The sequence below is a fragment of the Scyliorhinus canicula genome, chromosome 18 (genome assembly GCF_902713615.1).
Source record: "Scyliorhinus canicula chromosome 18, sScyCan1.1, whole genome shotgun sequence".
Lineage (NCBI taxonomy): Eukaryota > Metazoa > Chordata > Chondrichthyes > Carcharhiniformes > Scyliorhinidae > Scyliorhinus > Scyliorhinus canicula.
The window spans coordinates 97,072,277-97,099,110 of NC_052163.1; the positions used below are offsets into that span (position 1 = coordinate 97,072,277).

The 26,834-nt window shown below is 45.4% G+C and overlaps 2 protein-coding genes across 2 annotated transcripts in view; one reads left to right on the plus strand and one right to left on the minus strand.

Moving 5' to 3' along the window:
- The window catches only part of LOC119953498, a 49,847-nt gene extending 47,033 nt beyond the window's left edge, over positions 1-2,814 (plus strand). The window contains exon 2 of the mRNA XM_038777840.1: positions 1,376-2,814. Within this exon, the coding sequence (XP_038633768.1) occupies positions 1,376-2,781 (1,406 nt within the window). The 3' untranslated portion in view covers positions 2,782-2,814. The remainder of the gene's footprint in view (positions 1-1,375) is intronic.
- A 2,418-nt stretch (positions 2,815-5,232) lies between these two features.
- Positions 5,233-17,916, minus strand: LOC119953485 (la-related protein 6-like). The gene is made up of 4 exons (XM_038777816.1): positions 17,810-17,916; positions 16,155-16,314; positions 13,716-13,926; positions 5,233-6,735 (listed from the first exon to the last, which is right to left on the minus strand). The coding sequence occupies exons 2-4, from the start codon at positions 16,304-16,306 to the stop codon at positions 5,650-5,652; spliced, it is 1,449 nt and encodes a 482-aa protein (XP_038633744.1). The 5' UTR covers positions 16,307-16,314; positions 17,810-17,916; the 3' UTR covers positions 5,233-5,649.
- Between the last annotated feature and the right edge of the window lie 8,918 nt (positions 17,917-26,834).

The following is a 26,834-nucleotide window of genomic DNA, read 5'->3' on the forward strand; positions in this document are numbered from 1 at the left end:
CTCAACACACACCCGAGTCTCATTATATTGGTGCTTGCTGACTTACATTGGCTACTGGTAAAGCAATGAGTTGATTTTAAAATTCTCAGCCTTATTTTTAAATTCCTCCATGGTCTCACCTCTCCTTAACCCTGCAATCACCCCATCCCTCAGGGAAATGCTTTTCTAATTCATCCCAAAATCACTCCAACATTAGCGGCCACGCCTTCATTGACTAGGCTCCAAGCTCTGGAATACCATCCCTAAACCTCTTGCCTTGCTCCTTCAAGACACTAGTTAAATTCTACCTTTTTGACCAAGCTTTTGGTAATCTGCCTTAATATCTCCTTTTGTGCATCAGTGTCATACTTCGTTTTGTGCATTGAGTGTTTTATTTCTTAAAGCACAGTACAAATACAAACGGTTATTGTTACAAATAGGTAACACATGTATACTACATGTGTAGGTTCCACTCACTGATGCATGACATAGAAGGCTACTGTAGGCTGTTCCATAAATTCTGCAACATAAAAAAAAAGCCTGTGTTACTGATGTTTGGACCGAAAAGGATCATGAACGATTCTCCTCATTCAGCAACAAATTCCACTTGCTGCTGGTTCATGTGCTCCATCCATCCTGTCCCTGCAGAGAAACCTCAGGATTTCTCATTTCCCTGATCTAGGAGATGCCTGCCCATTGACGGCTGGTGACCTGTCAATCAGATTAATGTGAAGGCTGGTCATGAAAACATCTCGGCCTCTCCTCACTAAGTAGGCAACTGTGTTACGGTTGAAAATCAGTCTAATTGTCTTCCCTATATGTTAAGATAATTATCATTTGATAAGTATCTGTAATGCATACATTTATCAAAAGAGCAAATAAGTATTTGTAACTTTCAAGTAGAGCTAGCTAACCGTATAAATATATACACCATATGTTTTCTGTAGCTCAGCTGGTAACACATCTTCAAATCAGAAGTTATGGGTTAAAATCCCACTCCAGGACTTGAGCGCACAAAAATCTTAAGACGATATGAGTTTGAGGGAGCACTACTGCCTTTTAGATGCAATGTTAAACAGAGGCCCTCTTGGGTGAACATAAAAGATCCCACAGAAATATTTCAAGCAAGAACATTGGATTCTTCCTACTGTCCTGGCCACTCCCTCATTCAATATTACAAAAAACAGAATGTCTGCCCATTATCATATTGCTGTTTGAGAGCTTGCTGTGAACAAATTAGCTGCTGCATTCCTACATTAGTGACTACACTTCAAAATGTACTGTATTGGCTTTAAAGGGCTTTTGGATGTACGTGAAATATGCTCTATAGTTTTAAGCACTGCAAAAATGTTTATTTACAAAAGTGTAAAGCAGATTTTTGAATTTTGTTTTACAGGATTCCATGTAGCTCCATGTGGCTGTCTTTATGACCCCAGAATACACAATATTGGGAATAATGGAACCCACTGTGAATTGCCACCCCGACTTGCTTCACCATATTATAGTCATAACTTTATTTTAAACACAGCAGCACCAATCCCAACACATCCTGACTTGCAATACCTTTCCCCACTATATTGTTCCCCTTCTGACCAAAACAGTACCATTTACCAACCACCCCAAGTCTATTATCAGCAAACTCCAATGTTACATTCGGGAAGAAATCAAGTTGCATATTCCGGTCCATTATTTCCTTTTAATGGTAAAACTCATATGTCCCATGTTCCTGCAAGGTTTCAAAATGATTTGAGACAACATCAGGTTCAATTACAACAGCATCATAACCCAAGACAAAAGCAAAACAATCAACCTCCGAAAGCTTTGAAGTCCGAGGATACAAAGAGTAAGGCAAGCCCACTGCCTGTAGATATGCCAGCTCAGGAAAGTTCTTCTGATCAACGGATCCCAAACTTCAGCCCTACTGTTAATGTTGAACATGAAAAGCAAAATTGTATAGTTTCTGCAACCTGTAATAAAACTCAATTAATGGACGATGAGGAGCAAATGCTTGCCGCACTGGATGCAGTGAGTGAAGAAGAGTTACACGAACTTATTTCTAATGAAAAGACAGCAAACAAGGATTCTGCAAGTCCAGATGCTCAAGTGTCAGATGCACTGCCTGATGAGGTTTCATTAGAAGATGCCATGAAGATGTTTGATTGTATCCCCTTTCATAATACATCACTGAACAATTCACCTGTAGTAATGTCAGGAAAACTTTCTAGTAGTGCAGATTTAAATGAATACCGAACAGATAGCAAGATCAGCCAGGATAATAAAGAAGAAAACACAGCTGAAGATGTTACAAATGCCATGGAGATTCCTTGGGGTGAAATATCTGACCTGTCTCTGACATTTGAGAAAAGTTTAGAAGATAGCATGGGACTTCTAGCACTGCCCAAGGAGCTGATATCCTCGGATTATGAAGTACCTGAGATTGCAGACATAATCACAACAATGGATTTTTTTTACAGTGTTAGCATTTATGGTCTGTTCAATGATGAAATATCAAACTGGAATTCACATATACCATTTTATAATACCATAAAAGAGAACAGTTGCAACTCGGGTGTGATTACCTTACCAAGACCTGGAGAGTCATCTCCAGGAACTGATATTGCCACAAAAATAGTTCTCGACTCTGTCAAAAAGGAAAAGCGACATTCTACAGATATGATCCCACACCCCATCTCTAAGAAGTGTAGAATTGCTGATTCTGCAGCTTTAGAAGCAGTTCAGGAATTCTGTACAGTTTCAATGTCTGCTACAATGAAAAAGCGACTAGGGATTGAAGACCAGTGAATGCTCAATTTGACTTTATGGTGATGTTTTGAAGTTCAGTCCAATACAATAAATACATATTTTAATTGTGTATGTGCAAATAAATAATTTGTGATAAAAATTCTTTTAAGGTGGTCAATAATTCTATTGCACATAATGGAGGAACACAGGCAACACACACAATATCATTGAAATAGCAAAGGATGAAATTGAAAGAGACTGCGGTATCTTAGTAAACCAAATGCTTTTTAATGTCCAACCAATACAGAGTAGCAAGCAACACCTTTACCCCACATGCTCAATCTGGCCCCCCAGGATCACTCCCCCAGTAGAGGGGGGGTGACCCTATTCCTTAAATAAAGAAGGCCCCCAGAAAAGAGACCCCTGTCCGGAAGCCCCCCAGAAAAGAGACTCCTGTCTGGAGGTTAGAGAGCAGTCCAGACAGAGGCAATGAAAAAAAATCAGCGCTGCTTTAACACTCATCTGGGAAATACACGGCGTCAAATACATGCTTGCCAGTACCAGCAGTAATTCTCACCCATGTGATTTCTGGCCCAGAGGACCATAGAATCGTGCGGGCCTGGAGAATATGGTGCCTGGCCCAGTAATTGGATGCTGGGTCTTAATGATGCATTGGCATTGTCCCAATGCCACGAGGCACGAACCTCAATCCCGATGCAGTCATGTTCAACATAGAATGTTGATTTATTAACTGAAAGGAGGGGGTGGGGGAAAAGGAAGCGCTAACCAGATGGATATTTCCTTCCATGTTATTGGGTTCCAGAATCAACCCATAGATGTAATTAATGAGAGTACGACCAGGAGGTGTTGGTTGACTAATTTGTGGTGCAGGTCTCCTAAATTTTGCACAAGCCCCAGGTGCTAGTAAGGAGAATTTGCAATATTGACAAGGTGTGTTTGACTTTGTTTCTGGTGCCTAGGTCGATGTCAGATGGTCAATGCAGTTTCACGTCTTTGACTGCTCTCCAGTTTCAATCCTTTGACTTCATAGCAATTCGATACAACAGAGCCCTTTGCCAGGCTATTTCTGAAGGTCAGCCACATTGCCCTGGATTTGGAGTCACAAGTTGGCCTGACCAGGTAAACAACAGTGTTGTGTTAAGCACACTGAGATAACACTGGCTGCAACTGGATGCAGCTTTAACCAAAAGATACTCCAGACCTTGATGTTAGTTCAATCTGATTTATTGAACCTGTCACACAGTTAGCACAGTTCTCTTGAGTTCGACTCTCTGCTAACCCAAGTGTGATTACTCTGTCTGACTGAACCAGACTAGCTCTTAACCACGTTCTGGAGGTGTTATGTGATATATACACCCTGACTCACTCTGTAGATGTCCCCAGTGGAAAGAAGCGGAGTGTGAGTGCCTCGTGCTTTTTATAGTGGGAAACCACTCCCAAGTGTCTGCCTGGTTATGTCCTGTACGGTGTTCATTAGCCTGTCTGTATGGTTAAGTCCTGTTCTCTATGTTCATTAGCTGCCTGTCTGTATCGCATTATGTGCATGTCTACATATCATGACAAACAGTGGATTCCCTTCCCTGCTTGATCTCCGTGAAGCAGATTTTTATCTCGTGGTCACCATGAAGCTAGCTTTTTATTCCAGATTTATTAAATGCAACCAGCGCCATGGCAGGATTTGAACCTGTGTCCCCAAAGCCTGGGCCTCTGAAATTCTAGTCCAGTGGCATTACCACTCCACTATCACCTCCCCATCAACAATTAATTTACTTAATCTTCTGATGCTGGTTATAATCAAATGATTTCCTCTGGGAGGAAAACACTGAAACTAGCTGATATATTCACCAATGACTTGGAGGACCACACTCTTGGCAGACATCAAGGAGTGAATACTGCTGCTACACTATGATGTACATTGGTTGCAAACAGGTAATGGAAAATCATTTGGGTGGTGGGTATGAGAAGGAGGCAAGCAGGCATTTTCTGAATGACTGGGCCAAAATTGGTCAAGTAATCTTTAATATCTATCTAATGATGTCTGTTGGAGCATCATATATAGACTATAGGATCAGATGAAGGTCACAACTGGGATTCATTCTTGGGATGTAGCAGTGTGTAACATTTTCCCACTGTGGTAGTATGACTAGGGGTATTACAGTACCTTGGAAGTGAGCTGCTATTGCTGCAGAGGACTCGCTGCCCATTGGCCCGGGTAAGTCATGTGCCTCTCAGCCGATTGGCTGAGGAAGTCATGTGTCTCAGCCGATTGGCTGAGAGGTAGGTAGCTCCGCCTACAAGGCGGAATATAAGAACCCATGCTTCCTGGCAGTCGGCCTTTCTTCTGTACGTCTGCTGCCGGGCACACATCTTGTGCATTAAAGCCTATCGTTTGGATCTCATCTACGTTTCGTGTCCATTGATTATGCACCATCCACTACAGCCACTTATTATGGCTGCTGAAAGTGATGTTCACTGTAGTGTCAATAATTCTAAAACAATGCACTCCAATATGCATTTATTTATTAATCAGCAACGATGAAGGAAATGTCACATGTACACCAATCAACCCTATAGTGTAATAATTTTTTCTAAGTTTCTTTGCGTACTCCAAGTACTTTATACACACTTCATTCCATTTTCTGCACAGCATAACAAATAGATAGTAATGGCTTTAGTAACCACAGCTACACTAGTTGCCATAAAAAATATACATAATTTCTGTAAAGCACCTTCTTGCTACAGGAAGAAAATTTCAACTTTTGTTGGTACATGAGTGATAAAGTACTGAATTACAAAGAATGTTGTGCCGTACATTGCAGTTCCTGCAAACTATATTGTGAATCCCTCACTCATCTATCATAAGTGGCCATTAAATCTTTTTTCAAGATGTTAGTTTTGAATAGAAGGTCAGTGCCTTAGTACTATCCTCCCTCTTCCAATGCTGTTATGAAAACCTTTAGTGCCATCTGGGCCAAAAGGAAGACGGACCAGTCTTGAAGGAAGACCTGTGCCATTTTGATGCTTCCTTACTGACTGCTTATATGGTGTTTGGTTGATTTCTAGAGAGGTAGCCTGACTGGCAGCTAGCTTACGTCTTTGCACCCAGGGACTTCCGGAACAATTTCCACTATCCGCCAAATGGTCATGGAATTTCTTAGTAAACTCTGGACTTGTACCTGGACTGGGCCAAACTTCTTGTGCCACAAAATCTGCAAGGGGTGATAGATGGTGATAAACTAAGCTTCTGCGGGAAATGCACTGCCCGCAGTAATGGTCACTCCACGAGTGGGACAAAGAAGTTGTGCTTGATATTTGGCTACTGCAGTTATCGGCATCACATATTTTATGCTGCAAATATCTTTGGACATAAGCAGGTGAATGAGCACCATCAGATTCTGAAGAACTGTAAATAAACTCTCCCATTGGATATTGCATCTGCTCTAACTTTGCTGGCCGTTTTGAAGGCTTTTTGGGGTTTGATTTTTTTAAATCGTCAGATTCATCTGTATCTATGCTATTTATTTTTTTGGTACCTTTTCCTGTCAGTATGACAACTTTAAGATTTTCACCATTGTGGCAATGCTTTTTGCCAAGTTCTTCGTAAGCCTTTTTGGCACCTTCATAATATTCATACTCAACCAAAATGCAAATCTTGGTTCCAACTTCTGGATACTTCAGTGTATACTTTTTCAGTTCAGCAGGAATTTCCCTACCTGGTTGCAAGATGCGAATTGAACTGATTGAACCATGAACACTAAAGATTTTCATTGCTGTTTCCATGATGTTTACATGGCCATGTATTTCACTATTATTCCCTGGAGAATCCTTGTAAAGGTCCCATGCCAGTATACGTTTACTTGGTGGGACAGAGAGGAGGAATTCAGGTACTGGATTTTTTCGCCGAATCTTTGTTCCTTCTTGATTGATTTCTAGTAATTTAGAATAATTCAACGCATAAGCGGTCACCTTCCAGTCCTTAGTCAAACATTTCACCTGTAAGGCAAACAATAGGTTAGAAATGCACAGTAATTTTAAGATGTGGATTAAAGTTTTTAAAAAATGGTATTTAAAGTACCCAATTATTGTTTTCCAACTATAAAGGGGCAATTTAGTGTGGCCAATCCAATGGTGTGCACCTATCCTGCACATTTTTGGGTTGTGACCCCGGGGAGAAGGTGCAAACTCCACATGGACAGTGACCCGGGGCCTTGATTAAGTTATTATTAGGAGGGTTGAAGAGTCTGGTAGCTCTGAGTTTAATGATAACCAGTGGAAGCAAAAGTGGCAAAATATATACATAGTGGAGGTTCTGGAACATTTTAAAAGATGGATTACTGAACTATAGCAATACTGTGATATTTAATTGACAAATATAAAAGTCTGGGGCGGAATTCTCTAATCCCGCGGCAGAGTGTCCATGCCGTCGTAAACGCAGTCACGTTTTAAGGCGGCGTGAATGGGCCTCTCCCACGTCTAATTCTGTTCCCTAGGAGGTGGCCCGCACGGCACTGGAGTGGTTTGCGCTGCTCCAGCTGCAGATCCCAGCATGAACTGGGCGCCACGGGATCCGCGCATGCGCAGTTGCGCCAGCGAAGACATGCGCAGTGGCCTCCTTCAACGCGCCGGCCCCGATGCAACATGGCGCAGGGCTACAGGGACCTGTGCGTGGGAAAGGAGGCCCCCAACCACAGAGGCCAGCCTGCCAATTAATGGGTCCCAATCGCGGGCCAGGCCACATCGGAGGCCCCCCTGGGGTTGGACACCCTCCCAATTCACAGGCCGCCACCCGACCCTTACACGCTGGGTCCCACCGGCCCAGTGCAGGCTAAAACGGTGCCGGCGGGACTCTGCTCCTTTCCTACGGCTGCTTGGAGTCGGCAAATCGGCCGCGTGGAGCGGCCTGCAACTGGCACCACGCCAACCATGCTGGCGCCAATGATGCGGATTCTCCACACGGCGGAGAATCGCGTGCCGGCGTGGCCCGCTCATGGGGATTCTCTGGCCCGGTGCAGGGTTGGGACAATACTGCACCTGATCTTTCGGTTCTGCCATTAAATAAGGGGCGGGACCCCCCCCCCCCCCCCCCCCGCCGGGTGGGAGTATCGCCGGGGGTCGGCATGAATCCTGCCCCCGCCGTCCTCCCAATTCTCCCGCCGCCAAAATCCGGCTGGCGTGAGTCGCGTCACCCGCCTTGGAGAATAGCGGGGTCCAGCACAAGGCAATGGGCACCGGGGCCGCCTGAATTCTCCGGCCTGCGGTGGGCCGAGTTACCGCCCACCTGTAGCCGGTCCCGCCGGCGTAAATTAGAGTAGGTCCCTTACCGGCGAGACCTAGTGGCGCGGGCGGGATCCGGGGGCGGGGGGGGGTTGCCCCCATGGTGGCCTAGCCTGCGGTCGGGGCCCACCAATCCATGGGCGGGCCTGTGCCGTGGGGGCACTCTATTCCTCCGCATCGGCCGCGGTGGTCCACCGCGCGATGACCGATGCGGAGACGAACCCTCCCGCGCAGGCATGGGGATGACGCCAGCACATGCTGGCGCTCCCACACATGCGCCGACTGGCGGAGGCTTAGCTACTGAAGGTGCAGCCCAACGCCGGAGTGGTTCACGCCACTCCGTCCCGCCGGGACCCCACGCTGGGTACGGGAGAATCCCACCCAAGGACTCTCTATTTTAAGAATCCTGCTGCCAAAAGCCAGTCTGATTTTTGCATGGCACGTTATTTCTCAGGGCTGCATTCATACTATATTTCCAACTTTTTTCAGCTCTGGCCCCGCTTCTCTTTTAATCAGTCCTTGCATCGATGTGCACATTTTTTTTGTCTTTTCTGGTTCATACATGTGCTGGCCGATGTTTTTCAAAGGCAGAGCCAAGTTAAAATGTTTAAATCTTTGCTTGTTTGTGGCGGCCATGGATATAGAAACACAAGCTGGCATGGTGGAAGTGGTGTCTTGTATAATATCCTCGAGAGATTCTGTTCAGTGCTTGTTGATCGTGATCTTAGCCATCTTTGTGCCCCAGTGAAGAAGTCTTTATCCTGAGGACGGCCTTGAATTTCTGCATCCCTGTTGTTATCCTGGACTTTCCTCTTGTTGATCATGCTGTTGCCTGCTTGAAGTTCCGTTTACCAGGAAGTGAATGATGTGGAGGTGAGTACTGTTTAGTGGAATGTTGATGCATAAACGTATTTGGGTTTTACATGGCCTGATAATCCTTGAAGGGAAGGGGGGGGGGGGGTGATTCTGTCGCTTTCCTCGCACCTCCCCCCTCACCCAAGTCTCACCGAGAAGGAAGATGATGAGTAAAGTAGAGCAAAATTAGCTTTGTGGTGAACGTAGAGATTTCAGATATATTATCATAGATTATCATAGATATTCTTTAAGTAGTGGTGAGGTAAGGGTTAAAAGCCTGGGTTAGAGTGTTTGACTGCTGCAGTCATTAGGTTGAAAGGCAACAAAGCTTTCAGGAGCCAGACATGCAATGAACAATGGTAAAATGCTTGGGCTAGTGCAATTTGGTGTTAAGGGGATTCCCTGGGGAGGTAATTAGTTTTCAGCTTGATGAGATGATGTTATTGCTGGGTGGAACCAAGGCATCAGGCTTTTTGAGAAAGCATTTTCAGATCAGATCTGGATGAAGCTGGGATCACAGGTCAGGTTTTGCTCTCTGCAATTTAGTTAAAAATAGATTAGCAGTAAAACAATGCAGTCTTGTCCGAGCCAAAACAAAAATGGTTGAAAAAGCTTTTGAAGACATACAGCCAGAGTTTTTGTTGCGAATCTGACTGGAATTAGATCTTTTCTGTAAAGCAATGTCAAGAAATCTCTTTCTCGGTAAAGCAAGTATTCCTCTATGCCATTGGTATTTAAGGTGGACTGAGAGCCGAGATGGTTGTTTCCTTGTTTAAATGGGAATAAAGAGTGCATCATAGTCACTGTATTTGGTAAGAATATTCTGTTTGTAAGAAAGTTTGTTTTAATATACCATTCCCTTATTTATTTGTTCAATGGAGTATTCTTTCTTCACAGTCTCACAAAATAAAGCATTGGGTTTTCTGTTCAGTATCCTAGCAACTGTTGGGGTCGTAATAGTTTGTCCTCAATCTGATTGAGGAAGGTTCCTTCTAGTTAGAGCTAAGCTGTTTAGGTTTGTTTTCCTTTTGTTTTTCTCTTTTTTCTCCATGCTTTAGAAAGCACAGGCAGACTCCTTGTTATCCTGATGAGGAATAGGTTAGATTTGTTTACTCCAGACTTGAAGTCAGTCTTTTCTCCTGAAACGGTTCTGCCTCCAACTGTTTTTGTTGCTGGTGGAACATTACTGAGGACAAGGTTGGCTCCGAGTATCTTTTCTGGGATGATAGTTCTGTGATTTGGCATCATGCCAGCCTTTTCTCCTCCCATCTTGGGGGGGGGGGGGGGAAATAATGCAGCTCCCCATCCATCCTGCTGGAGGCAATTGGGTGCTTTTGATATCCTTCTTGGCCTTGAGCCTGGTGACTATTTGGGTGTGTTTTCCCTCCCCACTGGAAGGGGTGTGCCATTGTTTGATGGTCCGGTGGCCTGTTCGTCCCTTGGACCAGAGACCCAGTGGATGGGCGTCTTTTGCTTGATGCTCATTTCTTACTCCTTATCTTCAATGGGAGACCTAAGATTTTCATAGAATTTACAGTACAGAAGGAGGCCATTCGGCCCATCGAGTCTGCACCAGCCCTTGGAAAGAGCACCCCATTTAAGCCCCTACTTCCAACCTATCCCCGTAACCCAACCGAACCTTTTTGGACACCAAGGTCAATTTAGCATAACCAATCCACTTAACCCGCACATCTTTGGACTGTGGAAAAGAAACCACACAGACCACGAGTAGAACGTGCAGACTCCACACAGACAGTGACCCAAGCCGGAATCGAACCTGGGACCTGTGAAGCAACTGTGCTACCGTGCTGCCCTAATATTCTTGGACTTGTGGACCTCGGTCCTCTCCGTATTGTCTTGCAGCTATACTATGGTTGTCTGCTCTATCCTGGGCCTGGAATGGTGTTTGATTATACTGTGGGCGTCAGCGCAATTCTCATTAGCTCTGGGGTTCTCTAGGTTTCTTATTCCTCTATTAGTTCTGTTCTAAAGCTATAGGTATGATGCAACTCTTATTGACTGTATGCTGCTTGATGCAAACAAATCTTGTATTAGTGGGAGACCCTGACTCATTTTGTCTTATTTGTTGCTATGTTGGTATTATATGCTATATTGGTTTTGCATTGATACCTATGGTTTCCAACCCCCCTCCTTGGTTTTAATGAGACTGCTGTTAAAAAGGTGAGTTCAGCACCACCTTCTCCATGGCAATTAGGGATGAGCAATAAATACTGACATGTCCACATCACATGAATTTAAAAAAAAATTAAATCAAGTTGCCTTACTCTCCTAACCCCAGTGGATACAAGCCTAGTCTGTGCAACCTTCCCTCACAAGACACCAATTCCAGGTATTAATCTAGTAATACTTTTTGAAACTGCTTCCAATATATTTGCATCCATCCTTAAATAAAGAGACCAATACTGTACACAGTACTCCAGAAGTGGCCTCACCCCTGTGCAACTGAAGCATAACCTCTGTACGCTTGTAATCAATTCCCCTCACAAAAACATTCTATTAGCTTTACTAATTACTTGCTGTATTTGCATATAACCTTGATGATTCATGTACTAGGACACCCAGATCCCTCTGCATCTCAGAACTTAATTTCTCATCATATAGATAATATGCTTTATTTTTCTTGCCAAAATGGACAATTACATTTTCCCATTTTGTACTCTATTTGTCAGATCTTAGCCCACTCACTTAACCTATCTATATCTCTTTGTAGCCTCACGTCCTCTTCATTTCACAGCTTGCTTTCCTATTTTAGTATCATCAAATTTAGCAATCATACCTTTGGTTCCTTCATCCAATTTATTTATACAAAATGACAAAAAAGTTGAAGCGCCAGCATAATGTGGCACACCACTCATTACATCCTACCAACCAGAAAGTTACCCATTTATGTCTATTGCTTCCAGTTCGAGCCAATGTCCATACCAACATGTTACCCTGGATACCATGAACTTTTATTTAACCTTTGGGCGTCACGGTAACAGTGGTTAGCACTGTTGCTTCACAGTACCAGGCTCAATGGATCGATGCCCAGCTTGGGTCACCGGAGTCGCACGTTCTCCCAATGTCTGTGTGGATTCCTCCCACAAGTCCCATGCTGTTAAGTGAATTGGACATTCTGAATTCTCCCTCAGTGTACCTGAACAGGTGGAGGAGTGTGGCGACGAAGGGATTTTCAAAGTAACTTCATTGCAGTGTTAACGTAAGCCTATTTGTGACAGTATTAACAAAGGTCATGATGATATGATACGAATGCCTTCTGGAAATCAAGTACAATTCATCCACAGTACATGTTGCTATTTCCCTCCCTTTATAGCATTCCCCTCTCTTAAAACCATGTGGATTCTGCCCGATTATCTAGTGCCCTGCTATACTGTCTTTAATAATAGTTTCTAATGTTTTCCCGATGACAGAATGTAACCTAATTGATCTATAATTTCCTACTGTCTCCCTCACTTTGGAGGTAAAGTACATTTGCTATTTAGTGAAATCTTCCCCAAATCTAGGGAGTTTTAGAAAATCAGACCCCAGGCATCAACTCTCTCGTTCGCCACATCTTTTAAGGGAAAAAAGAAAATACTGGTCTGGATTGTTTTTTCCTTCTGGGAAGCTTGCCTCTACACAAGGATCTTATCAATCCACCCAATGCTCGCCTCCCATCATGCCAGCCTGCATGGCTAAGACCATCATGCAAAGGAATAATAGCAGAGGCACTATGGCAGCAGAAATAGAACACTATTAAAGACCTCCTCCTCATCACAGATCCCACAGCCTGCCCACTCAGCTTCAACCTGCCATACCAACATTGGGCACTCCTCTACTGTTTCCGTACTGGCCAAGGCCTTTGTGCAGTAAATTGACAAAAGTGGGCCTAGCAGGGAACCTGGACTGCAACTATGGTGCACCTCACTCAATGAGTCACATCATTGAAAATTGACCCCTGACAAAATTCAGCCAAAGGCTCAGAGTCCAGCTCCAATTAACCGCTGCTGAAGCCTAATGATTATTGCACACGCCAAGGACTAACGCTCACTTTGTTAAAAATATTACTACATTCTCTTGTAATCGAATGTATCCCTCTTTATTAATCATTTAGTCTTTAAGATTCTGCCCAATCATCTGAGACCTTACACTCCCTCTACCCCTGTCCTCTCCCTCCTTTACTCTCCTGTCGGATGGGGAAGGGAATAAACTATAACCATGTGAAAAAACTAACTCAGGGAACAAAAATAAAAATATAAAATCTTGTGATATTTCCTGGAAGGTTCCAAGACTAATCTACAGATGTTACCCACTGCCTGCTGGTTGTTTTTACTCCATGGTTTGCTTGTTACAAGCACCAAAGACAGATATTGAAACTGTCACTGTAGATAAAGTTCAAGAACTTATGGAAAAAGTTAAAACCGTGGCAATGGGTTTATTTAACCACTTTTTAAACTGAGTTACAGCAAATTATTTATGGTGACTGTACACCTCAGAGGAATGATCCATTTTCCAAGATCTATTCAACAGTATCAACTGGTAATTTTGAACTGAAGATGCATAGTCAGAAGTGACAACAGCAATACTACTGTCTAATATTTGCCCACTTCTAATTTAATTCCATTTAGAGTGCCAAATAAAACAGTCAACTAAGGCAGCTGAAATGCTCCAACATGCCGGATAAGAGAACTAGAACAAAGAACACAATAAGAATCATAATCATTGAATGTTACAGCATAACTAGATCATCCTGCCCAAATTTCGACTGTTTTTTCCCCTCAATACCATCAAGAGATAAATATTAATGTCAATAAGATGATTTGATTACATAGCAAAACACTTACCTTTTTGAATGAAGTAAGAAGTTTAATGCTGATGTAACCCATTTTATTCCTTTTCATGTGCTTTAGTAGAAAACTATCCACTGCCAAGTTTTCATCAGATAAGTAAAATTCAACTTGAGCAATTATTTTTTGAATTTTATCAGAATTTGGAGGGATCCATTCATTATACTCTAAGCATTCATCATTGGTCTCACTCAGGTCACAGGAATTACTGCGTAAAAAACAAGATGGGGAATAAGTCCTCACTTAAAAATCATCACTTAGCTCATCCTTTTGAGACTATTTTATAAATTTTACTCAAATACTTTGAATTTTGTGGCAAATGCTGTAGGCTTTTGTTTGATTCCCCAAAGAGAAATAGCTTATTTCCACTTCAACCGATGCATATATTTTGAAGGCCTTTTATGCTTCTTCTCACTTCCCCTTCACCACCACATCTTCCCCCCACCCCATCAACTCTAATTGGACAAATCAGTAAACCTCCCAAAAGGTTACAATTAATGGCTCATTTCATAAATATGAAAATATTATACTTCTCCTTGACCTTAGACCCAGTACCTTCCCTTTAACCACAATGCTTAAAAATAAAATCCAGAAAATTAAATGCGTTGTCTGCACCGTGCAAAATTGTGCTTCATATGCCCAGAAATCCATCCAAAACGTTCCGCTTTTAATGAGACAAACTTCATTTTAAAAAGTTAATTTTATATAACATGCTCATACATAGAATTGCCCTGCCCTCTTTGGTGTAGCCTGAAGACTTGAGAAGTCTACATATTAGCTAGTCAGCTGCCATCAAGAATCTAAGTCAATTATTACTGCAGTGCCATATCCTCACATTGTATGCTGGGAGTCTGCAGGTCTACTAAGCTGACACTAAATGGCTATTCTTTAAATCTGACCAAGTCTGGCATTATATTAAAACACTTGGATAAGAATGCAAGGAGATTAAACCACTCATTTTAAACAAAAGTAATTCTGAGAAGATTTAGCAAATTAATACCAATGTACTGTATCAGTTTTGGCTCAGTTGGTAGCACACCCATCCTCTGAATCTCAAGGTTCAGGGTTGAAGCGCCACTCCCAAGTCATGAGCAAAAAAAAAACGAGGTTGACACACAGTACAAGGGAGAACTGCACTGTCAAATAGGCTGTCATTTGGCCAAGATGTTAAACCAGGCCTGCATCTGCCTGCTTGGGCAGACATAAAGATCCCACAGCGCTGTTACGAACAAATAAAAGTTATTGGGAAATGGGGAGGAGTGTTCTAGATGTGTGGCATACTATTGACAGGGATTATTATTGGTCAATATTTACTCCTCAAGACGAATATTACAGAAAAAATCTGATTATGGCATCGCTGTTTCAATTTGTAGGAGTTTGCCAACTGCAATTAGCTGTCATATTTCCTACATCACAGTGACTATGTTTTAAAAAGTACTTTGTTAACTATAAGGCATCTGAGATATTTGTGACATCCAGCATGCACCAAACATGCTAAATATAGGTCTATTTACCCCAAGTGAAAACTTTACCTGCAGATTGTTGACATTGCACATGTTAAAGCAATAGCACTGTTTTGCCAGGCTACCCAAGTAAAAAAAAGTAGAACGTAATAATTTTGGGCTATTTATATTCTCCCATACAGTGACGGAGCAGAAGTAATATATTCATTGTTGGTCATTAGTATGCCACACATCTAGAACACTTTTCTCCCCAATCCCCCCAAAAAGGTGGTGGGTGCAAGATCAACTGAAGCTTTCAGGTCTGTGATTGACCAATTTATTATGCATGGGTATCAAGGATAAGCATATGATTTTGCCTTTGCGCAAGGCTTTAGTCAGGCCTCAGATAGAACACTATTTAAAAGGTTTTGGAAAAAGGCCCAAGGGCCACTAGACTAATTCTCAGTTTAAACCAGCTTGGGTATCAAGTTCCATTCAAAGACATGGGAAGAGAAGGAAATTTGTTCAGAGTTGAGTTTGTTCTAATTAAATTAGTGAGGGATAACCAGGGGTATAGCCACAAGTTTATAAGGCTAGATTTAGATTAGACAGCAGGCGGCAGTTCTTTTCCCATAGAATAGTGGTCTTCTTGAATAGGTTGCTAGTTTGTCGGGTTAATGAATTTTGTTGAGTTCCTTCAAGTGAGATCTGAACCCATTCCTGGTTGGGATAGAAATCACCTCTCTGCATGGAATTATCAAGACTAGAACAATCTCTTGAGCTTGTTTGATTGCCTAGCAGGGTCAAAGAAATTTAGTTGGTTTTCGATGAGGGTGTTTTTTTTTTATTTGGCATTATTGATATGTGGAACAAATGCAGATCAATGGAGTTGATGCAGAAAAGGCTAGAACTTAATGACTATTTCTATATATTCAAGAAAAAAAAAATCAAACACCACAATAAATGGAACAATTCAGCCTGACAGAGTACTTACTGTTGGTCACTATTGCAATGGAATTCTTCAGCATCCTCAGTACCGATTCTCTTCCGAATACGTGAGGGGCGCCCTTGTCCTCTTACTTGCACTGGGGAACTGCAACTAGCAGGAGACCCTAACCAAGAAGCTGGCGAGTCCGAAGATGACATTGCAAAACCTTAAAAACAAAACCCAGAAGGAACAAAATCGTAAAAGGAAATAATCAGATATCTTATCAGAATGACCAAAAGTGAACAGAATGAATTCAAACCATCGTGGTGACAGTCAACTGAGGTTTACATTCTCCCTTCGCAGATTATGAATTCAAATGGACCACATCCCAACTACAAAGAAGTGGCTATATAATGTCTTTAGTGCCTTCTAACAAGAGTAAATATTATGCTTTTGTTTGAAAAAAAAATAGGGAGCTCTTATTCTATTATAAGGCTCATTTCAGAAGCTACACTTCTTTCTACACACAGAGATCTAAACTGCTCACTTTAAAAGAAAACACACACATATATATATATTTTTATAAAAATAAAAGAAAATGTAAACACTAGAATATTGACAACCATGAACATATTTCACCTTAAAAAATACACTCTTAGATGCAATAATATTAAACAAATGATCAAATAAAGGAAACCCAAGCCAGCCTCATAATAATTAAGCATAGTGGACAAGTGAGAAAAGTTGCAACACCTATACTTGCTAAAATTCTTTAGTAAGGGTAATAACAAATCTAATACAAGACATGAGGAAATGAGCAATTTTAAAAGTACTGAATTGAGAAGTGTGAAAAACAATCATTTTGAAGTACAAGATTTAAGCAAAAGGTAAATTAATACTACAAATATGAATCTTAACCATACAGAAGCAAAAGAGCATGAAGTGAAACCCTCAAAACACAAAGGACATCGACACTTGAATCTAATAAGAGCATTAACTGAAAAATAAAACTGGTTTCAACTAAGTAGGGGTTCAGGTGCAAACAATAAGAATCTGGTTGTGCTGATTAAATCCTAATTAGTATAAAAGTCTGTGGTTAGAGACATATGATCGCTAGTGTATTGAAAATTTGATACCTTGTACACATAAGATATGAAATGGATTTCATTTATCAGAACTATTTTCTTATGGCCCATCCGTAAGTTGGCACAAAAAGTATTCATCTTTGAAATTCAGTAAATGACCTCCAGTTAATAAATGCTGCTTCATAGTGCTAATCAAAAGACAGCAATACTGAATCAAACCACCACTATTAACAGGTGAGACCTAAAAGTAAAAAAAAATAACAGGTAAGTGTGTTGTAAATATTTAGAAGATGTGAATATTTATTGATTTACATAATTTCCCAGGGCAAAATCAGAGTTCACATACGTATGATGTTAGATCTTGCAATCCCTGTTTCAATTTAAAGGGCTGGATGTTGTATTCTGGTTGAACATGTTTTTCCCCTCCCAATTACACAGTATTGGCCACTCAGTGCAAGGAACTACATCGTGGCCTTTTGTATTGCATGAATCTGGTCCTGTATGGTACAATGAAGACCTCCTTTGCTTGATAACTGAGGGTTTACATGATTAGTTTAGTTAATTGCCTAAGAAATAACCAAGTGCTATTGAACCTGCTTGGCTAATCTGATTGTGGTCTTGACTGCACTTTCCTACCTGTCCCCCGTAACCCTCGACTCCCTGCCTGGGTTATTCCGGGCTGAATTATCCCCGTTTTGGGAGGGGTGGACTGTTCCCTCTCCTCCGCCGTGCTCCGTGTTGGAGTGGCCTATTCCAGTGGGTTGGGCTGGTGTGCCTTTCTGCTGATATGGGTGGGGGGGCAAGTGCTATTTCGGGCTGACTTGTGCTCCTCTTGGGAGGGGCGGAATGGTTTTTCTCTCCCTTCCCCTCCGTGTTGGAGTGGCCTTTTTGCGGTGGGTTGGACTGGTGTGCCTTTCCGCTGATGTAAGGGGGGGAGGGAACTAAAAGATTGCCCTTGATTCCCTTGTTGATCAGAAATCTGAGTAACTTTACCTAACTCAATTCTCTGGGGAAGAGAATTCCAAAGTCGCACGACTCTCTGAACAAAGAAATTCCACCTCATCTTCATCTTAAACCCCTTATTTTTAAAATGTGCCCCCAGTTCTAGATTCCTTCAGGAGAGGGAATATCTTCATAGCATCTGCTTTGTCAAGTCCCGTCAGTCTTCATCCCCATTCAATAGATGGGAGCATAAAACTGTCTGAAATTTGGTACATAAATTTGTAATCTCATTCAAAGAATTAAGCCAAAGATGGCTGGTACATTAAATGGAAAGGGCATCAGTGCAATTGTGAGCGAGTTTAAGACAGAGTAAAGAGAGCTCTACCATTGCATCTTAGAATGGTTTAACTGACTGAGCATTCCATAAAATGGGTCAAATTTGTTTTTTTTCAAAAATGCCTACCTTACAGACGTTTCTTCATGCTCGGCACATATGACTGGGCCATTAATGGAGGAACCAGCAGGCAGACTGAAGACCTGAAGATGAAGCTTCACCGACTCCACTAAGGACATCTCCATTCTTAAGCTCTTCTCCAGAGAACTTGTGTTGTCACAGCCATATCTGCCATAGCTATTTCTGTGGACACTTGTACAATAACCATCACCCTGTACCCTTCCTCAGTCATCTTTGAGCTTCCTTCCACCACTTTCAACCCTCTCTCCATCACCCTATCCTGTTTTCGGTGATCCACTACTCGCCTTTCATTACCCTTGACCAACTAATATTCGGCCTAGAGCTTCCCTCCATCACCATCAGTCAGCCCCCTTACCCTTGGGTTGCCATCCATCATCTTTAACCTTTTATCTATCAACCTCGATCTGCCTTCTGTTACTCTTGACTCTCAGGACTTCACCAATGGCCTTCCCTGTATAACCCTTAATCTCCCCACAATCATGCTTGACTTATTGTCTGTAGACATTGAACCTCCCTGTGTAGTTCAACTTCCCCCTCTGTCCCCTATGCGGCTTTGTAGGATTGTCACCTCCCTGCCTCACTCAGTCAGCTATGCCCTGTTCCCCTTTCATAGCCAACACCATCCCTTCCTTGGTCAGCCATCCCCTATTCCCCTTTCACGCTGCCACCTAATCTCAATCTTCAATGCCTCCTCTTCCAGGTTCGATAGAGTTCCCATACAAGAAAAGGAGTGCCTACTCAGTCCAAACACATTAAATTGAATGCCACCTTTAACCACTTGTTCTGAACGCAGATGTTTCTCATGAACGATGCATTTAATTCCAAAGGCACATCTTTTTTCTCTTCAAAGGCACATTTTAATCTGGTGAAATTGTGTTTTAATAAGCATGCGTGTTAACATATTGAAAAGACGTTCCTGCCACTTGCCATCACCAAACATGATCTGCCCTCTATCCACTGCTAACTTAATAGCCAACTTTCATTCCGTCAGGAAGCTGATATTTTGCTTCTCACTCAGTTAAAAAGAAAGAAACATTAGAAAAGTTGTCTACCTGTTTCATATGAGAAACATTGGTTTGATCTAATCTCCTTCAAAAATAAATTTGCAATATCAACATTATCACATCAGACAGCTCCTGATGCATTTTGTGCTGGCGTAAAGGTATGCAATAATGAGGTTCCACTGTATCAAGGGTTTCCAAACTGGGATCTGCGGTTCCCAGGGAGGCCTCCAGAGGTTCTGTAGGAACCATGGAATACACCTCATTGACAGTTACAAGGTGCGCAAAATGCCTAAAACCATTGTTTTCGCTGTTCGCCATTCAGAATTCAATGAGCACGGTAGCACAAGTGGATAGCACTGTGGCTTCACAGCGCCAGGGTCCCGGGTTCGATTCCCTGCTGGGTCACTGTCTGTGCGGAGTCTGCACGTTCTCCCCGTGTCTGCGTTGGTTTTCTCCAGGTGCTCCGGTTTCCTCCCACAGTAAAGACGTGCAGGTTAGTTGGATTGGCCATGATAAATTGCCCTTAGTGGCCAAAAAGGTTACGAGGGGTTATTGGGTCATGGGGACAGGGTGGAAGTGAGGGCTTAAGTGGGTCGGTGCAGACTCAATGGGCTGAATGGCCTCCTTCTGCACTGTATGTTCCATGTCTATGAAAGCAAAAAAATCAAATTGGCTATTCAGAACCTGGCCTCTCTGAAAATTGATTGCTGATAGGCTGACTAGCCAGATTCTGATTGGTCAATTATATTTTCTCAGTTCCTCTGTTGTTGGTCATAAAGTGTCGAGCAGCAACCCGAACAGCGATTAGGAGCATGAGGAGCAATGGCGGCATCATCCAAGGAGCACAAAGCGTGACAGCAGCATCTAAGGAGTGGTGGTGAAATCCAAAGAGCGTGAGTGGGTACTACTTCCACCGGTTAATATTAAGATGCCATGAGAGGGTGGCTTAGCTTGGAGTTTTTAAAAATAAATTTAGAGTACCCAATTATATTTTCCCAATTATGGGGCAATTTAGCATGGCCAAACCACCTACCCTGCACATCTTAGGGTTGTGGGGGTGGGACCCACGCAGACACGGAGAGAATGTACAAACTCCACAAGGACAGTGACCCGGGGCCCGGATCGAGCCCGGGTCCTCAGTGCCGTGAGGAAGCAGTGCTAAACACTGCACCACCATATTGCCCTTGCTTACCTTGGAATTAATGTTAAGTGACCATCACTTCCGGTGGCGGCTATGAGGAAGTAAGTCACGCATTTGGTGGCTCTCGCTCCGGTCAGACTTTAAGACCTTTTCCCCTGACCTTTTTGAACTTTTGAGCACAGGAGTGAAAAACAATAGCAGTCTAGATCTGAATCCATAGAGTTGTATGGACTTAAGGAACAGAAGGGAGCGAAAACAGGCGAAGAAGGGGCTGAACAAAGGTGGTGTGGAAGCTCAAGTGGGAGGAAAGATGGCCAATGAACAGACCACGGAAAGGACGGTCCAGACAGCACTGGACAACATGCTGCAGGTCATGAAAGAGAGCTTTGCAGCACTGAAGCGGGATAATTTGGAACCGCTCCAGAAAGCGGTGGAGCGACTTGACCAGAGGCTGGATGCTCAGGATAAGAGGTCCGAGGGCAGGATGGTGGCGCAGTGGTTAGCATCGCTGCCTCACGGCGCCGAGATCCCAGGTTCAATCCCGGCTCTGGGTCACTGTGTGGAATTTGCACATTCTCCCTGTGTTTGCGTGGGTTTCACCCCCACAACCCAAAAATGTGCAGGCTAGGTGGATTGGCCACGCTAAATTGGCCCTTAATTGGAAAAAATGAATTGGGCACTCTAAAATTTTTTTTAAAAAGGATAAGAAGATCCAGGCACTGGAGAAGACAGTGGAAGAGCAGGCGGATTTCCAAATGGTAGCGGATATGGAAATTAGTAAGTTGAAGGAGCAGCAGGCAAGGCTGATGGACAAGCTGGAGGACCTGGAAAACAGGTCTCGCCGGCAGAATCTGAGAATCATTGCGCTCCCGGAGTGGGCCAAGGGAGTGAATGCCACGGCATATGTGGCAGACATGCTGCAGAAGCTGGTGGGGATGATTTCTTCCCGTGTCCGTTGGAGCTGGACAGGGCACACAAGAGTGCAGGCGAGGCAGCCACGAGGACCCCCCCCCCCCCCCCCCCCCCCCCGGCGATGGTGGTCAGGTTCCATATGTTCGTGGACAAGGAGCGGGTTCTACAGTGGGCCAAGAGCACAAAGAGCTTCTCATGGAACAACAGTGTCCTGCACATCTACCAGGATCTGAGCCAGGAGGTGGCCAGATGGAGGGCAGCCTATAGACAAATTAAAGAGATTCTGTTTAAAAAGGTCAAGTTCGGGCTACTTTTCCCGGCGCGGCTTTGGGTCACATACCGGGAACAGCAACATTATTTTGACGACCCAGAGGAAGCGATGGACTTCGCTAAGGGGCATGGACTGGTGCCGAACTGAGGACCCATGGACTCAAGTAAGAATGTATTAAGGGATGTTTGCATTTGTTCACAGATTGCCCTTCGCGTTAGCGATGTCGTTCGGCATGCTCTTTTACTTAAAATTGGGGGTGTTCTTGTGTTTGCGTTTGCCTGTTTGAAAGTTTTAAAGTTAAAGCCAAAGTTATAGTTAAAGTTTAGGTTGTTGGGTGCTGGGGGGCTGTTCGGGTTCTCTTTGCTTTTTTTCCTTCTGGGAATGTTGTTTTGTTCTTAGTTTGTTTTTCTCTCTGTTTCGGTCTGTGGTGGTATGATTAACATAGCTGCCTGCCATTGGTGCAGAACACCGGCTTACCACTGGCCCTGGTTGGTCATGTGCCTCTCGTCCGGTTGGTTGAGACCAGTCATGTGACGGCTCCCCGATTGGTCGAGAGGCTGAGTTAACCCTGCCTCCAGGGCGGGGTATAAATACCAGTACTCCCGGCGGTCGTCCTTATACTGTAATCGACCGCAGGACTAACATCTAGCTGATTAAAGCCATACTTTTGTCCAGCAACTCGTCTCGCGTTCAATTGATGGTACATCACGGTCCCAGAGCGATTGCTCGAATAGGGCTGTTCTGGGGAGGTGGTGTTGATGGGAGGGGGGTGGGGGGGGGCGGAGGGGAGCGGGGGGGACAATAGGTGGGAGACATGGTGGTGCATTGAGAGCCACCAGGCTAGCTGCTTTGAGCTAGTCAACGGGAGCGAGGTGGGGGGTGTGTATACAGACAGTATATGGCAGGGGTTAGGTTACAAGGGGCTGTTGCTGGGGGGTTGGGGGTGGGGGGGGGGAAAGAGGGGGGAGGAAGATGATCTGCTGACGAGGGAGGGAACTGAACCAGGTAACAGGGAAGGGGTCGGGGGGTGGGAGCTGCCAAGAGGCGGACCAGGGGAGGCACGGCACATGGGCAGGGGGTGGACCCAAGAAGAGGGATGGCTGATCGGCGTGGGGGGGGGGGCAGGGTGCCCTCCAACCAGGCTGATCACCTGGAATGTTAGAGGAGAATTCAATAAAGACGTATTGGGGGTTTGAATGAAGTAGTAGCACTCTCTCCATTAGCGGGTCTGTCTTGTGTGCCCGGACGTGCTTCCGGAGGAGAACCGGGCCCGGTGTCCTCAACCAGGATGGGAGCGAAGCCCCCGTGGTAGTGCCCCTAGAGAAAACAAATAGTCGTTTGTGAGGGGTCTGGTTGGTGGCGGTGCATAGGAGGGGCCTAATTGCATGGAGCGCGTCGGGGAGGACCTCCTGCCAGTGGGAGGTCGGGTGATTCCTGGACAGGAGGGTCAGTAGGACGGTCTTCCAGACCGTCACGCTCTCCCTCTCCACCTGCCCGCTCCCCCTGGGGTTGTAGCTGCTAGTCCTGCTTGAGGCGATGCCCTTGTCGAGCAGGTACTGACGCAGCTCGTCGCCCATAAAGGACGAACCCCTGTCGCTGTGTACATAGCTGGGGAAACCGAACAGGGTGAAGACACTGTGCAGGACTCTGATGACTGTGTTGGAGGTCATATCGGGGCACGGGATGGCAAAGGGGAAGCGGGAGAACTCATCAATGACGTTCAGAAAGTACACATTTCGATTGGTCGAGGGGAGTGGCCCTTTGAAATCGATGCTCAGGCGTTCAAAGGGCCGGGATGCCTTTACCAGGTGGGCCTTGTCTGGTCTATAGAAGTGCGGTTTTCACTCCGCGCAGATCAGGCAATCCCTGGTGATGGCTTTTACCTCCTCGGTGGAGAAAGGCAAATTTTGGGCGTTGACATAGTGGGCGAGCCGGGTGACCCCCGGGCTGCAGAGGTCATTGTGGATAGCCTTCAGGCGGTCGTCTTGCGCGCTGGCACATGTGCCGCGGGACAGGGCATCTGGGGGCTCGTTGAGCTTCCCCGGTTGATATATGATATCATAATTATAGATGGAGAGTTCGATCCTCCACCGCAAGATTTTATCATTTTTAATTTTGCCCCTTTGCGAGTTGTCAAACATGAAGGCAACCAATCTTTGGTCGGTGATAAGGGTAAACCTCCTACCTGCGAGGTAGTGCCTCCAGTGCCGTACGGCTTCCACAATGGCTTGAGCTTCCTTTTCGACTGAGGTGTGTCGAAGTTCCGAAGTGGAGAGGGTTCGGGAGAAGAAGGCGACTGGTCTCCCTGCCTGATTCAGAGTGGCGGCGAGAGCGACCTCTGAGGCGTCGCTCTCCACTTGGAAGGGGACCGATTCATCCACCGCCCGCATGGCGGCTTTGGCGATGTCCTCCTTAATGCAGTTGAAGGCCTGGCGGGCAGTGGAAAGAGTGTGGTCTTAAATAGTGGGCGGGTTTATGCCACTGGGCATAATAAGAGAAAAATCCCAGGCACCTCTTGAGGGCCCCAGGACAATGAGGGAGAGGGACTTGTAAGAGGGGGTGCATACGGTCCGGGTCGGGGCCCAGGACTCCGTTTTCCACGACATAGCCGAGGATGGCCAGTCTGGTAGTGCGGAAAACGCATTTCTCCGTATTATAGGTGAGATTGAGTTTCTGGGCGGTTTGGAGAAATCGGTGGAGGTTGGCGTCGTGGTCCTGCTGATCATGGCCGCAGATAGTGACATTGTCCAAGTAAGGAAACGTGGCCCGCAGCCCGTACTGGTCCACCATTCGGTCCATTGTTCGTTGGAACACCGAGACCCCATTCGTGACGCCAAAGGGGACCCGGAGGAAGTGGAAGAGACGGCCATCTGCCTCGAACACCGTGTAGCGGCGGTCCTCCGGGCGGATTGGGAGCTGGTGGTAAGCAGACTTTAGATCCATCGTGGAGAATATGCGGTACTGGGCGATCTGATTAACCATGTCTGCAATTCTGGGGAGGGGGTACGCATCGAGGTGCGTGAACCGGATAATGGTTTGGCTGTAATCAACCACCATTCGGAACTTTTCCCCGGTCTTGACGACCACCACCTGAGTTCTCCAGAGGCTGTTACTGGCCTCTATGACTCCCTCATGTAGGAGCCATTGGACCTCGGATCTGATAAATACCCTGTCCTGCAGGCTATACCGCCTGCTGCGATTGGCTGCGGGTTTACAGTTCAAAGTGAGATTAGCGAAGAGTGGAGGGGGGTCAATTTTTAGTGTCGCTAGACTGCAGATAGTGAGTGGAGGTAGAGGTCCGCCGAAGCTGAGTGTGAGGCTCTTGAGATTACATTGGAAGTCGAGTCCAAGTAACAGTGGGGCGCAGAGGTCGGGGAGTATGTACAGCTGGAAATTAGAATAGCTGGCGCCCTGAATTGTTAGGGTCGCGATTGTGCGCCCTTGTATATGCACTGAGCATGAGCCCGAGGCGAGGGAGATAGTTTGCCGTGCAGGGAAGATAGGGAGCGAACAGCGTCTTACCAGGTCAGGATGTACGAAGCTCTCGGTGCTCCCGGAGTCGAAGAGGCACGATGCCCTGTACCCATTGATTTTAATGGACATCATCGAGCTCTGGAGGTGCTTCAGATGCGACTGGTCCAACGTGACTGCGTTGAGTTGCGGGTAGTCGGCGGCTCGATCAGCTGTGCTGGAGTGGCCCCGTGATGTCTGTCCACGCTTCGGACGCGACTGGTCCAATGTGACTGCGTTGAATTGTGGGTAGTCGGCGGCTCGATCAGCTGTGCTGGAGTGGCCCCGTGATGACTGTCCGCTGAGGTCGTAGTCGTCGAGGTTCGGTTCGGTTGACGGCCAAGATGGCGGCCCCCGTTGATCGCACGTGGCGGGTGCTGAAGAAGATGGCGTCCAAGATGGGCGCCCCCCGTGGATCGCACATGGCGGGCGGCGAGGAAGATGGCATCCAAGATGGCGGCCCCTATGAATTGCATGTGGCCGGCCACGTGGAGGAGGGTTGCCAAGATGGCGGCCCCCATGAGTCGCACATGTCGGGTGGGGGCGGAGTCGGCAGACACGCTGCAGCATTACGGGGCCTACGGGCCTGTGAGTTTGGGAGGCGAGTGCTCTGGACTGCGGGGGAGTTTGGAGTTTTAGATTTTGCGAGGCATATTCGGGCATAGTGTCCTTTGCGACCGCAGCTGCTGCAGGTCGTGTTGTGGGCCAGGCAGTGCTGTCCTGGGTGTTGGGGCTGGCCACAAAAATGGCACGCTGCGCTCCATAGTGGGTGGGTGGCCGCATGGCACAGGCCTGGGGCAGTCGCTAGTCGGGGGCCCACGATGGGGTTGCCTGGTCCGCGGGGAATGAGTTCAAACTGCGGAACGCAACCTCCATAGTTGTAGCTAACTCTACCGTGTCCTCCAAGTTCTGGGCCCCTTTTTCAAGCAATCGCTGGGGCACATAGTTAGATCTAAGCCCTGCAACGTATACATCACGTACAGCGAGTTCTATACGTTGGGAGGCTGTTACAGCCTGAAAATTACAGTCCCGAGCAAGGGCTTTTAAATCGCGCAGAAAGTCTTCTAACGACTCTGCGGGGCGCTAGCGGCGAGTCGTGAAAATGTGCCGCACGTAGACCTCGTTAATCGGCCGCACGTACAGTCAGTCGAGCATAGCCTGTGCCTTAGTATATGAGGTGGTACAATTGAGTTGCGTAGAGATACGATGGCTCACCCTTGCGTGCAGTAGGCTGAGTTTCTGCTCCTCTGTAGTCTCGGATGTGCTTGATTCAGCCAGGTAGGCCTGGAAACATCGAAGCCAGTGTAGGAAGATTTCCTTCACCTCTGCAGCCTGCAGGTCGAGATCTAGTCGATCAGGTTTGAGGGCTGATTCCATAGTAGTTTTCTTCAAGTTTTCTAAGACTA